This window comes from Kwoniella botswanensis, chromosome 1 (assembly GCF_036426115.1).
Source record: "Kwoniella botswanensis chromosome 1, complete sequence".
Lineage (NCBI taxonomy): Eukaryota > Fungi > Basidiomycota > Tremellomycetes > Tremellales > Cryptococcaceae > Kwoniella > Kwoniella botswanensis.
In genome coordinates, this window is record NC_088599.1 from 16,914,473 (window position 1) to 16,927,743 (window position 13,271).

Genomic DNA, 13,271 nt, shown 5'->3' on the forward strand with positions numbered 1-13,271 from the left:
TTCGGTTGTTGATGGTGATGATGCTGCGACGTGCTCAAAGCGTTCTCGGCGATACACTTCACACCGAAGGTCGAAGTGCAGTATGATATGATACAGTCGATGAGTGATATAGGCTGATGCATGCATTGATTTGTATCATCGTATCTTCTTCTTCAGATTTTCTCTCAGACAAGCCCAAAATACTTTTGAGGATACGAGAACTGCTATTTGTGTGTGCCTGAAAACAGGAGGTGTCGTAATTCTCGGAATACGGGAACGCTAACTGACATACCAATGACCGTAATGACGTCTTTCATTTCCTATTTACCTCTTCTGATGTGCTTGACAGCCCAAACATGTGATTACGGCAATATCCTCATGGTTTCCTGAATACCCTTGGATAACTTGGTCTGTCTTTTTCACTGGAATGGAATACCACAGGCAGAAGATAACATATCAGGTATGGGAGGAAGATCAGCATGCCGAGATGGTCATTGACCTGTAGCTGTCATACGTATACCCAGAGGTTCAAAGCGACAAGTGATGATCAACCTAAAACGGTGCATCCACCCCCCGACGCCCAATACCAAGTTAAAGAGGTCATACCATACCATACAGCAGATTCCGGAGTAAACCTCTCCGATCATGTTGAACCCCCTCGGTCCTGAAACGACAATGTCAAGTAGCTTGGTCGAAAGAGGAATCTACCAAGCAAGGAGATAAATTTCATGATGAAGCGAAAATGCATATTGTGTTTGATTAACTGACTACAACGAATGACGTCTTGGTGTTAAGTGCTTTCTTTCTTTCCGCAGTTGATGCTTTCTGATGAATATGCAGTTGATGCAAAGAATGTTGAATGGTATGATGTTATATAACATGTTCAAGCAGACATTGATAAGGAACCGGGGTTCTTCTAATTTTCTAACTAATGAGAATAATCGTACTTCTCATAGAAGGTGATACGGTCTTTTGTCTGTGATGTCATTACAATCAAGTCAGCTTTTATCATCCATTTCATCGGTGGTGAACGCATCGAACACGTCGAGAACGTTCCTCGAGGAACTAGACTACCATCTTGAACACCTCGAGTCCAGAACCCTAGGTACTTGTCTGGATACCTCGTCGTTCTTAGTGTTTATTGAATCTTGCGCCGTGGTGTACAGTGCAATGCACTCAGTCGTAGACACTCACATCAGTTTTTGGACCTCTCACCCTCCCCTTTTCCTTCTCCTTGATTCTCCTCAATTCTCTATCTTCTCTCAACCAGCCTAGAGCGAGGGTGAACAAGTCCAATTCCGATACCGGTACGTTCGCAGGAGGCCATGATACGATTCCCCGAGGTGTCGAACCAAGTTGCATGTGGCAGATCTTGGTGGGGAAATTACGGAGTCCATCGAATATGTGTGTTGCGTCTGGGCAAGAGTGATCAGTATTGATGCTCACGGAGGGGAACACCAGTCAGATACTCACAGACGATGGTGGCTCCTCTGATCTCGGATTCAGATACCAAGAAATCTATAAGATCCGCTCGAACCAATACGTCCAGATCGACTGTAACCTAAATAAGGAATGCTCAAGTCAACAGTCGCAATATTATCATTATATTCCTCAGAAAAAAAGCTCAGCATAACACACCTCATCTAAGAGCAAAACATCCCACTCTCCCATCAATCCCATACAGAGCTGAACTCGTCTTCTCTCACCATCTGAGATCTATCTCAGATTTCACCAGTCAGTCATGTATAGATAGACGTCAGAAAGATGAATATGACTGACCTGATGCATGTGCCTACCAGTCAAGTAGACTTAGCGCTTATCCCGAGTTCTCAGATAAGAACACAACTTACCAATCCAAATCAACATCCAAGATCTGCAACAATCTATCTCTCCTCTCTTTATGTCTATAACCACCTACACTATCCAGGAAATGAGATACGACGATATCCGATCGGACCACTGGGTTGGTAGACCATTCCGTACCTAGGTAAACCACTCCCTGTACACGATAGACTCTCAGCACATCCCAGCTTATTTACTTATGTCGTCTCAGATGGGACGCGGAGAAGAGGATCGAGAACTTACTCCAGGTGGATTCATGAATACATCTTGACCTAAAATCTTGCAACTTCTAGTTTTAGTCAATCTTTTACCGGCTAGAATACGAAGTAAAGTTGATTTCCCAGCTAAAAATAATCCATCAGTGAACACTCTCGGATCTTGACATGTTGTGATCATTATCACTTACCCCCATTAGCACCCAATAATAAACATCTATCACCCTTCTTTAAATCCAGATTAACATCCTTTAAGACGGGTTCGTCACCTTCTACCCATGAGTAGGTGAGGTTCTGACAATCCAGTGCGAGGATTTCCTCGGTGTTGGTCACTGTCATACTGGCTTGGTATAGCACTTGTTTCCAAAAAAAAATGTCTGCACAATAAATCTGTGCTATATGTAATGTCTCGATACTTGAGAGGGTCTCGTACGGTATGTCAAGTCGTCATTTCTCGACATGGTACGATCTCCTCGACGGGGATCGCCGATCTGATACCTAGGTTCCATCGGGAAATATCAGTTCTGTTCGCTTCACGTGTCGGTGTGTCTTTGTTCACTTGGGATCCCTTTCACGTCCGGCTTCAAGATCGAATGCGTACTGCGGGGTGGGACAGGTCAGCACTTCAGCTGAAAACCACAACTACTGTATACATAGCACAGCACAACATACTGCATATCGCATATCGCATATCGCAACAGAGCGATCTTCAACTCAGTACTCGGTGTATTGCTAGTGATTTGCTTGCTCAGGATGGCTGAGATACGTCAGAGACAAGGTCCAGGCGAGAAGGAACAGGTCAAAGTGCCGTTACCCTCGGATCAAAAAGGTAAACGTTTAGACAAGAAGGAGGTATGTCCCACTCCTGTCAGCTATACGGCCAGACATCGACCAAAGTCATGTTATCAGCTATGTTGAGCACGTTGCTAGAGCACGTCGAAGCTGATGGAGATCACTATGTCTAGATCGATAAGAAGGTTGAGCAGATTCAGACGTTGAATGCTGTAAGGTTGATACTTTCCTTAGCTGGGCTGGGAGCAGTAGTATGGTTCGGGTACAAGGTCAGTCACCCTCATTACCCTTCATCATCCAGCTTCCGCGTGTAGCATTCTCGACAAAGTCAAGATCTGAGAGTTTACTAATACCAAGACATCACTTGCAATCTCCCATATAGACATTATATCCAATTCTCTTCACACCTTCAACAACAAGTGAGGGAGAGAATCTAGCAACGAAGATATCCTCAACCTCAAGGTTCAAATTCGGTAAAAAGAATCAACAATCTTTGATATCTTCCGAAATACCTAGTCCGGTGGGTGGTATAAAGCTTGAAGCGGATGTGGAGAAGAGACAAGCGGTGAAAGATGCTTTCATTGTATGTTCATATCTACGTCTCTATCTAAATATCCAATCTAATCCTCTGATCTGGGGGGGTCGGGCTGATTGATGATGATTCGCTTTTTAGTGGAGTTGGAATGCGTACGGTGAGTTTCAGCTACTTTAGTCAGATGTGTATATGGCCAGTAGCTGATTGGTCACCTCGATGCATGTAGAGAAATACGCATGGGGTTCAGATGAAGTGAGTCTACCCTATATACCGCACAAAATCAGCTGAGAGCGCCCTTGCTGATTTTTGTCCTCATCATAGTTCTCTCCCCTCTCGCAATCCGGCTCCAACTTGACTTCGGCGGGTGGTATAGGATATACCATCGTAGATTCTCTCGATGCATTGTTAGTACTTGACTTGATACCCGAATACGAAAGGGCTAGGGATTGGTGTAAGAATGAACTGAGTTTTGAGAAAGATGCAGTGTTCAATACTTTCGAGGTGAGCTTCTCTGTACCGCTTGAATCATCTATACTTAACTATTATAGCTGATTCACTCTGCTTACTTTGGCTTACTCTGCTCCCGCTGTTTTGTTGACTCTTTCACGCATCGCCAATTCGCCATATGAAGACGACAATCCGTATTCTCGGTGGACTTCTCTCAGCCCACTATCTCACCTCAGTACATACCAACCCCTCAATCCAGCAAGATGCCCCGATATTCCTTGATCTAGCTGTAGATCTCGGGGAGAGACTCCTAGGTGCATTCTCAAGTCCCTCGGGTTTACCTTGGTCAGGTATCAATTTAGCTACTCGCGACGGAATTCCAGATAGGGATAATCAAGGTGTAGCTTCACTAGCTGAAGCTGCGAGTCTACAATTGGAATTGAAATACCTCAGTCATCTCACTGGAGATTACGTATATTGGAAAAAGGCTGAAAGGGTATCGGAGATCATCAGAGGAGAGGCGGTACATGATGGTATCGCTCCGATTTTCATCAGGTAACTCCGAGTTTATGAGTGTTAGTGTAATTATAAGACTAATTACTGGGATGATGACCTGATGTAGTCCTATGAACGGTCAATTTGTCGCTTCGGAGATCAGACTTGGGTCAAGAGGTGATTCATACTACGAATATCTTCTCAAGTGAGTTGATTTTCACTCGTAAAAGCTTGATGGCATTGCTGACATCTATTCCACTTGCTCAGACAATGGCTTCAGACTGTAAGTCAGCTGAGCCACGCCTGTCTGACTTCGTAGCTGATACATATACTTTAGGATCGTGAAGAACCGGTCTATCGAGATGTAAGCTTTCCATTTTTTGATCATCTCAAGATAAACTGACCTTGTAGCATAGATGTACGACGAAGCCATGGGAGGTATCAAGAAACACCTGATCGGACAAACCAAGAAATCCGGATTGATCTTTACTCAAGAGTTACATCCTGCCAGACACCCAAGAGATCAAAGTCAAACTTGGCAGGTCGTACCTAAACAAGACCATCTGGTGTGTTTCCTCGGTGGATCTTTCATCTTAGGTATAACCGAAGGTGGTAAACGATCGGTTGATTGGAAAGATATGGATGAAGTTCAACAGGAAGATTTCGTGGTTGGGAAAGGGATCATTGAGAGCTGTATGAAGACTCATGAGACTGCTACGTACGTGACCTCCCCTCTCCACTTATTTCATTAATCATTGCAACCATTTACAGGGAGCAAAGGATAGCATTGCTGAACGTTTCTTCACGTCCTGGATTGTAGTGGCTTAGCACCGGAAATTGCAATGTTCGTACAATGGAGTGATGAACAGAGGGCTGCTGATGAGGATTGGTATATAAAGCCCAACCTGTAAGTAAAGCTTCACCTTGAATGTCACCCAAAAACTGTAAAGAAAAACCTCCATATGAGTCTCGTCCTTCTAAGCGATCTTCCCAAGCCCCACTCCACCCCACTTGCCCCACTCGTACTGACCCCTTTCAACCCACGAAGCAACGGAGTCCTGATCGACGGGCGAAACATCCTTCGACCCGAGACTGTCGAGTCCCTCTTCCTAGCGTACAGATCAACAGGCGACGAACAGTATAGAGAGTGGGGTTGGGAGGTGTTCCAAGCATTTGAGAAGTGGTGTAAAGTCCCTTCAGGTGGTTATGCGGGTATAGAAGATGTTCAGACTGTTCCACCTAAACAATTGGACAGGATGGAAACTTTCTGGTTGGCCGAGACACTCAGTAAGTCTTGACTCCTACTCATCCTCTACTGAAGAGGATTTGAAGACTGATGTGAGTGTGTAGATGTATTTGTATTTGTGTTTCGTCGATAATCCGATCACATCACTTAAGTGGTCATCAATAGTATGCGAAGGATGAAGAATTCGCCGATGCTTTGTCGATCCGAATTACAGCATACAATCGTGGACCGGACCCAGCAGATCTACACATCTTGCCTCAGCTCTTCTTTAGGAATACTTGGTCGTGGCCTAAGGAATTACCCAAGAACATGCCCAACGTAAGGCAAGAAGCTGAAGGTGTTATTTACGCTTCGGAAGAATCACTCGGTAATACCAGACTGTACTGTACACCTTCCCCTGCACCTGCTGCGCCTGCTAAAGGCGGTGTGGTATTGGTTGATGGACCAAGTATCGTACCTGAGCTGCTCTTTACTGAGAATGAGACCAACTTCGAGGTGAGCTGATTTACTCGTCGCGATTATCGAGCGGAATATAAGCTCATGACATATCGATCATAGCGATTGTACAACGGTAAAAACCGAACACCTTACGTTAAAGATGCTTTCCACGATCATATCATCCCATCTCACCGACCTGTTGAACCCGAAACCAACGGAGAGAAAGAGGCATCCACCAGCGAAGCCGACGGGTCCGACGGTGAGGCTGAACAGGTTATCGAACCTCCTCCTCGACCTACATCAGCACACGGTGGTCGACAATTCGTCAACCCCGAGAAAACAGGTACGAAAGCTGGTGCGCACTACGAGTTCAAGGATGTACCTGGAAAAGGCGGTTGTGTAGTCGTCAGATTGAAGATGACTCCTTATTCACCTGATGAAGATCCCTCGATCTTGGATGAAGAGTTGTTCGATGATAATATCGAAGAAAGAAGGATCGATGCGGATGAATTCTATGGTGCTATTTCGAGAGGATCTATAAGTGAAGATTTGAGGAATATCATGAGACAAGCTTTGAGTGGTATGCTTTGGTACGTCCTATGTACTCAGTTGAGAATACCTGAAAGCAGCTTTGTCAAAATAAATCACAACTGATTTGAATGGACGTAATATAGGACTAAACAATATTATCAATATATCCAAAAAGAATGGATGGATGGTGATCCAGGTCAACCACCTCCTCCACCGGAGAGAAAATGGGTCAGAAATAGAGTGAGTCAGCTTTCCCTTTGCGTTTCGTGCTCAGCAGCTGATCGTCACTTACGAATAGGAATGGAAACATATGTATATCAATGATATCCTCTCTATGCCGGACAAGTGGGAATATCCATGGTTCGCTACGTAAGTATATCGATACCTTACCTCTAGCCTCCTCTGACTGACCTCCCGTACTCAGCTGGGATACCGCTTTCCACTGTATCCCTCTTGCCATGGTCGATCCTTCTTTCGCCAAAAAGCAGCTCGACTTGATGACTCGAGAATGGTACATGAAGCCTGATGGTGCTTTACCTGCCTACGAATGGAATTTCAGTGATGTCAACCCTCCTGTACACGCTTGGTAAGCTGTCTGCTTCCAGTCAACACTGAGGTTTCGGTTAGCTAACATCAATGAGTACAGGTCTACATTCCGAGTATTCAAGATTGAACGAAAGATGTTTGGAAGAGAGGACTTGGACTTCTTGGAGAGGGTATTCCAGAAATTACTGCTGAACTTCACTTGGTATGTCAACTACCTTGCCCAGAAGTCCGTTCTTCGTCAGCTGACTTTCCACATTATATAGGTGGGTAAACCGAAAAGATGCAGACGGAAACAACGTCTTCGAAGGTGGTTTCTTGGGTCTAGATAATATTGGTCCATTCAACCGATCTGAACCATTGCCTACTGGTGAGCTAAGGCGTGAAGAGGTAGAGTTCCTTCAGCAGCTGACGATATTGGTGACCGAAGGTGGTACTCTCCGACAAGCTGATGGTACAGCATGGATGGCATTCTTCTGTTTGAACATGTTATCGATCGCCTTGGAATTGGCTAAACATAATCCGACTTACGAGGATATTGCTTCTAAGGTATGTCAGCTCACCACCCATCTGAGCTCGCAGTCAGGAAGCTGACATTTCTTTTAGTTCTTCGAGCATTTCCTGTTCATCTCTGATGCGATGACATTTGTCGGTTCCAACGACGAACAACTTTCTCTGTGGAACGAAGAAGATGGTTTCTACTATGATGCTATTCAATGGGGATATGGACACTCTCAACAATTACCTGTCCGATCCATGGTCGGTTTGATGCCTCTGTATGCCACCTTGGTCTTGGAACCTCAAGTCATCAAGCGATTCCCTGGATTCAAGAAGAGGATGGACTGGTTCATTGAGAATAGACCTGATATTTCTACTAGAAACATCGCTAATATCAGAGGTGAGTGGTATAGTAGCTGTTCATTCCTAGCCTATGGTATAGCTGATCATTCACGTATGGTGTGAACAGAGAGAGGACGAGGTGATAGACGATTACTTGCCATCGCATCTAAAGAAAGACTCGTTCGAATCTTGGAGAAGATGTTGGATGAGAAAGAATTCTTATCTGAATATGGTGTACGATCGTGAGTCTGTCGTCACCACTTGCAATGCTGTCTTGAGGATGTGCAGATCGCTAATATCGTATGATCCTGCAGTATGTCCCTTCACCACCACGAACATCCATTCTCCATGAATGTCAACGGAGAAGACTTTGGTGTAGGGTACTGGCCGGGTGATTCTCGATCAGGAATGTTCGGTGGTAATTCCAATTGGAGAGGTCCAATTTGGTTCGCTGTCAACTTCTTACTTATCGAGAGGTGAGTTGCGCCAATGAAAGTGTCCTTCTATCGCCAACTAACGAACTCCTTTTCATGTTCAGTCTACAACGATTCCACCAATATTATGGTGATACCCTGACAGTAGAATGTCCAACAGGAAGTGGAGATGTGAGTTTGTGTTTAGTTTCTTCGGGTAAAGTAATCATGTCGAAGTTGAGGACGATATAGCTGATACCTCTTTTCTGGGTTTTAGTACATGTCATTAGCAGGATGTGCCGAAGAGATCCAACATCGACTTATCCACATCTTCTCAAGGGACGAATCTGGACGAAGAGCCGTTAACGGTGGTAATCCGAAATTGAACCGTGATCCGAATTTCAGAGATTACGTTCATTTCTATGAATTCTTCCATGGTAATGATGGTAGAGGTTTAGGTGCATCCCACCAGACTGGTTGGACAGGTTTGGTAGCCTGGAGTATTATGCAGACTGGAGAATACTGTAGATTACCCAAGACACCTAGAAGTGAGTTATACCTTACGCTCAAATAAAACTTCATACTGATTTTTGACCCATTACAGCCCCAAGATCGGTCGCCAAACATTACTTTGACGAGCATCTCAATACACCTTCAGAGTACAATGCCGAAGATGGTTCGTTGTACTCTGCCTACTCTGTTCATTCAGATTTCGATAATCCCGAACCTGATGATTTGTAAGCGCCATTTGGCGAACAAAGGATTCGCTTATGGTTACGTTCCTATCCTTTTGATATCAACCCATATCCCATTCATTTCTTATTCCTTGCATTATTCTTGACTAGCTTTGACATACGATACTACCCACATAAATATAAAAACATATTTCATGAATATACTTTGCATTTTCTATTCAATTGTTCTGGTTCAGTATAAGTTGTGTATGGTATATAGAAAATTTCAAAAATGCACACTGTCTGCATGGAAGTAGGTGTGTGCGGAATCGTCCTGATCAGCTAGCGATCTATTGACCAAGACAGCATAACTTTAAAAGGCATACATCGCCTGTCCATACAATCTATCTATTCCTTCGTTTACACCTTCGGCTGTTCGACTTCCGATCCACCTTTGGTCCTACCTAACAACACGGCCGTAGCTCTCCTTAACGCCTGAGCCTCTTCGGGACTAGCTGTCCCACAACCTGCCCAGCGAACTTTGAGATTCTCATCGATAAGGTATACATATCCCAAAAGCTTGTTATCGATTCCTAGGGGGTTTGTAATCTATAAAATCCGTATCTCAATCAGTAAGATCAATCTTGAGAGATACCTATTTGTTGGGTGTGGTGGGTTGTATCAAGGTGAGAGGGGTGAACTCGACTCACATCCATAGGTGACCATTCACCGCTTGATATCAGATAATTACCCCATCTGTCTTCTGCTATCGTTCGTTTCAAGGATGAGATGAAGAATGATACGAGGAAGGATTTCAGTTTGTTTTCTTGGTGGTTTATCTACACCACAAAGAAACACAATCAACATTCGTCGTTACATCTGAGAAACGATTGCCTCACCTGGACAAAGTTGAATTCTGGATGTCCAGCAAAATCTTCCAATACAGGCTGAGTGAATGATTGTTCGTGTTCCTGTGATTATTCAGGTAGTAACGCCATTAGCTCCTTTCCTCTGATTTTTTTGACCATTATCTACTACTCGGTGATCGTATGATTGACATGAATGATCGTATATGAGCAGAGGTCAAACTCACTTCTGATAATCTCGTAGCTATAACAGAGACCAAAGTGATTTTACCTCGAAGGAGATCCGTCGTATGTGCTTCTTGACCTAACAATGATTTTCCCGATATATCTGGGAAATAAAGTGCTTTCTGTAGATTTCGGTTCCACTTCATCAGATCATTTACACTAAAGATAAAAGATTCGCTCCTTTGGAATGATATAGTGAACAGCATCACTCACATCCTCTCTGATCAAAACGTTCGGTGCTATCCATAGCTTTCCCCCACCGACGCCCTTGGCTCGATTGTAATCATGGAAATAACCTTGAGTAGCTTCTTTCACTCTACACACATGCACGTCTGTTGTTTCAGCTGATTTATCATTCAGCTAGCCCATATTCACTTACAAAGCCTTCCTCTTCGCTTTATGTCTATCATCATCCAACAACTCTTTCTTCCTCTGCGACCACGTCTTGTTCGCTGAACTGGGAGGTGTCGTTATCCCCAATGGACGAGGGAGGTGGAATGGATTGAGGTCCAGATTTAGCTTTGCCCTTCGGATCGTTCGTAGTTGAAGCAGTGGCAGGAGAGGAGGATTTCGGTATAGGGTAGCGGTATTTGAGCTTGAAGGCCCAGCTTGTCCAGCTTTGGGAGTGAACAGAGCTGATTTTGAGGTGGATGAGGAAGAGGTATATCGAAGTCCCGCCAAAGGGGTCGAGATAGCTCGTAATGGGAGCCTGGGCGGCATAGTTTGGGGTTTTCTTGTGCTGCTATGAGATGGTATGGATCTTGGACAACGTCACTGAAATGAGTCAAGGTGATCTTGATCTCTTGAATCCGACTCTCAACTTTTCGGTGTTTTCGGCAGGTCCAAACGAGGATTTCGGTGATCGCCGCCGTTTGCCGCTTGGACGTTCCGAGAACGAGATCCAAGGTCAAAGATGTAATCATTCATGAATGAATGAACGACGTCGGCAAAGTGCATTCCACTTGTTTTACAACGGCAAGCGGGTAGAGCAAGATGATCCGAATACCTCGACCTTCCTCGTCACTTGTACCAAGGCTGAAAGCCGTTCAGCCGTCCAGCTCGATACTGCGGAAAGGATATGCCTCTTCGTCTTCACACGTAAGCTTTTGTCACTTTTCCTTCGGGGCGAAGAGGTCAATCCGCTGACCTAGTTCACCTATTCCATAGACCCTCTCCAGCATCCGTCGTCACCACACTACCCAATAAAGTCCGAGTGGCAACTGAAGCCCTTCCGGTCACTTCCACGCAGTGGGTGTCTACGTAGATGCCGGTAGTCGGTTTGAGAGTCAGAGGACAAGTGGGATATCCCATCTGTTAGATAGGTTGGCTTTCAAGGTGAGCTGATTTATCTTGGTAACTGAGAAAAGCAGACAGACAGCCTCATATCTTACTTCCTTTCTCGCTACAGAGTACAGACAAACATTCCGATGAAGAGATGACTCGCTTGATCGATTCCTGGGATCTCAAGTAACATGTTCTTCCTCAAGAGAAACAATCATGTATCAATCTACAGTATTTCCCGAATCCTTACCTCTAGCTCTCGAATTGATCTCATCGACTATTAGACATCCATTATTATTACCTGAGGAAATATTAGCTCAAAAGGAAGCTGCTTCTTACGAAATAAGGGAAATATGGAATAAACCAGAATTGATTTTACCTGAGATATTCCATACGGTGCTGTCCCACAACCTGCCCAGCGAACTTTGAGATTCTCATCGATAAGGTATACATATCCCAAAAGCTTGTTATCGATTCCTAGGGGTTTGTAATCTATAAAATCCGTATCTCAATCAGTAAGATCAATCTTGAGAGATACCTATTTGTTGGGTGTGGTGGGTTGTATCAAGGTGAGAGGGTGAACTCGACTCACATCCATAGGTGACCATTCACCGCTTGATATCAGATAATTACCCCATCTGTCTTCTGCTATCGTTCGTTTCAAGGATGAGATGAAGAATGATACGAGGAAGGATTTCAGTTTGTTTTCTTGGTGGTTTATCTACACCACAAAGAAACACAATCAACATTCGTCGTTACATCTGAGAAACGATTGCCTCACCTGGACAAAGTTGAATTCTGGATGTCCAGCAAAATCTTCCAATACAGGCTGAGTGAATGATTGTTCGTGTTCCTGTGATTATTCAGGTAGTAACGCCATTAGCTCCTTTCCTCTGATTTTTTTGACCATTATCTACTACTCGGTGATCGTATGATTGACATGAATGATCGTATATGAGCAGAGGTCAAACTCACTTCTGATAATCTCGTAGCTATAACAGAGACCAAAGTGATTTTACCTCGAAGGAGATCCGTCGTATGTGCTTCTTGACCTAACAATGATTTTCCCGATATATCTGGGAAATAAAGTGCTTTCTGTAGATTTCGGTTCCACTTCATCAGATCATTTACACTAAAGATAAAAGATTCGCTCCTTTGGAATGATATAGTGAACAGCATCACTCACATCCTCTCTGATCAAAACGTTCGGTGCTATCCATAGCTTTCCCCCACCGACGCCCTTGGCTCGATTGTAATCATGGAAATAACCTTGAGTAGCTTCTTTCACTCTACACACATGCACGTCTGTTGTTTCAGCTGATTTATCATTCAGCTAGCCCATATTCACTTACAAAGCCTTCCTCTTCGCTTTATGTCTATCATCATCCAACAACTCTTTCTTCCTCTGCGACCACGTCTTGTTCGCTGAACTGGGAGGTGTCGTTATCCCCAATGGACGAGGGAGAGGTGGAATGGATTGAGGTCCAGATTTAGCTTTGCCCTTCGGATCGTTCGTAGTTGAAGCAGTGGCAGGAGAGGAGGATTTCGGTATAGGGGTAGCGGTATTTGAGCTTGAAGGCCCAGCTTGTCCAGCTTTGGGAGTGAACAGAGCTGATTTTGAGGTGGATGAGGAAGAGGTATATCGAAGTCCCGCCAAAGGGGTCGAGATAGCTCGTAATGGGAGCCTGGGCGGCATAGTTTGGGGTTTTTCTTGTGCTGCTATGAGATGGTATGGATCTTGGACAACGTCACTGAAATGAGTCAAGGTGATCTTGATCTCTTGAATCCGACTCTCAACTTTTCGGTGTTTTCGGCAGGTCCAAACGAGGATTTCGGTGATCGCCGCCGTTTGCCGCTTGGACGTTCCGAGAGAACGAGATCCAAGGTCAAAAGATGTAATCATTCATGA

At 44.4% G+C, this 13,271-nt stretch overlaps 5 protein-coding genes across 5 annotated transcripts; 2 read left to right on the forward strand and 3 right to left on the reverse strand.

Annotated features, from left to right (window-relative positions):
- Positions 1-907: 907 nt before the first annotated feature.
- On the reverse strand, positions 908-2,375 carry L199_006404 (uncharacterized protein; the record flags this gene model as incomplete). Its single annotated transcript, XM_064892103.1, has 8 exons — positions 908-955; positions 1,174-1,394; positions 1,453-1,540; positions 1,618-1,695; positions 1,759-1,771; positions 1,830-1,978; positions 2,065-2,165; positions 2,228-2,375. The coding sequence occupies 8 exons, from the start codon at positions 2,373-2,375 to the stop codon at positions 908-910; spliced, it is 846 nt and encodes a 281-aa protein (XP_064748175.1).
- Positions 2,376-2,789: 414 nt separating this feature from the next.
- L199_006405 (uncharacterized protein) lies at positions 2,790-9,057 on the forward strand (the record flags this gene model as incomplete). The annotated part of the gene is made up of 28 exons (XM_064892104.1): positions 2,790-2,888; positions 3,002-3,097; positions 3,211-3,411; positions 3,502-3,520; positions 3,590-3,615; positions 3,685-3,864; positions 3,995-4,365; positions 4,433-4,510; positions 4,573-4,588; positions 4,643-4,669; positions 4,722-5,023; positions 5,126-5,212; positions 5,354-5,592; positions 5,656-5,663; positions 5,717-6,046; positions 6,110-6,579; positions 6,664-6,760; positions 6,819-6,889; positions 6,945-7,106; positions 7,167-7,268; positions 7,330-7,433; positions 7,494-7,612; positions 7,670-7,961; positions 8,031-8,145; positions 8,218-8,379; positions 8,442-8,508; positions 8,594-8,864; positions 8,921-9,057. The coding sequence occupies 28 exons, from the start codon at positions 2,790-2,792 to the stop codon at positions 9,055-9,057; spliced, it is 4,248 nt and encodes a 1,415-aa protein (XP_064748176.1).
- A 353-nt stretch (positions 9,058-9,410) lies between these two features.
- Positions 9,411-10,801, reverse strand: L199_006406 (uncharacterized protein; the record flags this gene model as incomplete). The annotated part of the gene is made up of 6 exons (XM_064892105.1): positions 9,411-9,599; positions 9,701-9,829; positions 9,890-9,961; positions 10,084-10,203; positions 10,295-10,397; positions 10,461-10,801. 6 exons carry the CDS (start codon positions 10,799-10,801, stop codon positions 9,411-9,413), a joined length of 954 nt encoding a protein of 317 aa, XP_064748177.1.
- Positions 10,802-11,074: 273 nt separating this feature from the next.
- L199_006407 (uncharacterized protein) lies at positions 11,075-11,552 on the forward strand (the record flags this gene model as incomplete). The annotated part of the gene is made up of 4 exons (XM_064892106.1): positions 11,075-11,179; positions 11,249-11,267; positions 11,331-11,416; positions 11,490-11,552. 4 exons carry the CDS (start codon positions 11,075-11,077, stop codon positions 11,550-11,552), a joined length of 273 nt encoding a protein of 90 aa, XP_064748178.1.
- A 90-nt stretch (positions 11,553-11,642) lies between these two features.
- L199_006408 (uncharacterized protein) lies at positions 11,643-13,058 on the reverse strand (the record flags this gene model as incomplete). The annotated part of the gene is made up of 7 exons (XM_064892107.1): positions 11,643-11,663; positions 11,742-11,854; positions 11,951-12,083; positions 12,144-12,215; positions 12,338-12,457; positions 12,549-12,651; positions 12,715-13,058. 7 exons carry the CDS (start codon positions 13,056-13,058, stop codon positions 11,643-11,645), a joined length of 906 nt encoding a protein of 301 aa, XP_064748179.1.
- Between the last annotated feature and the right edge of the window lie 213 nt (positions 13,059-13,271).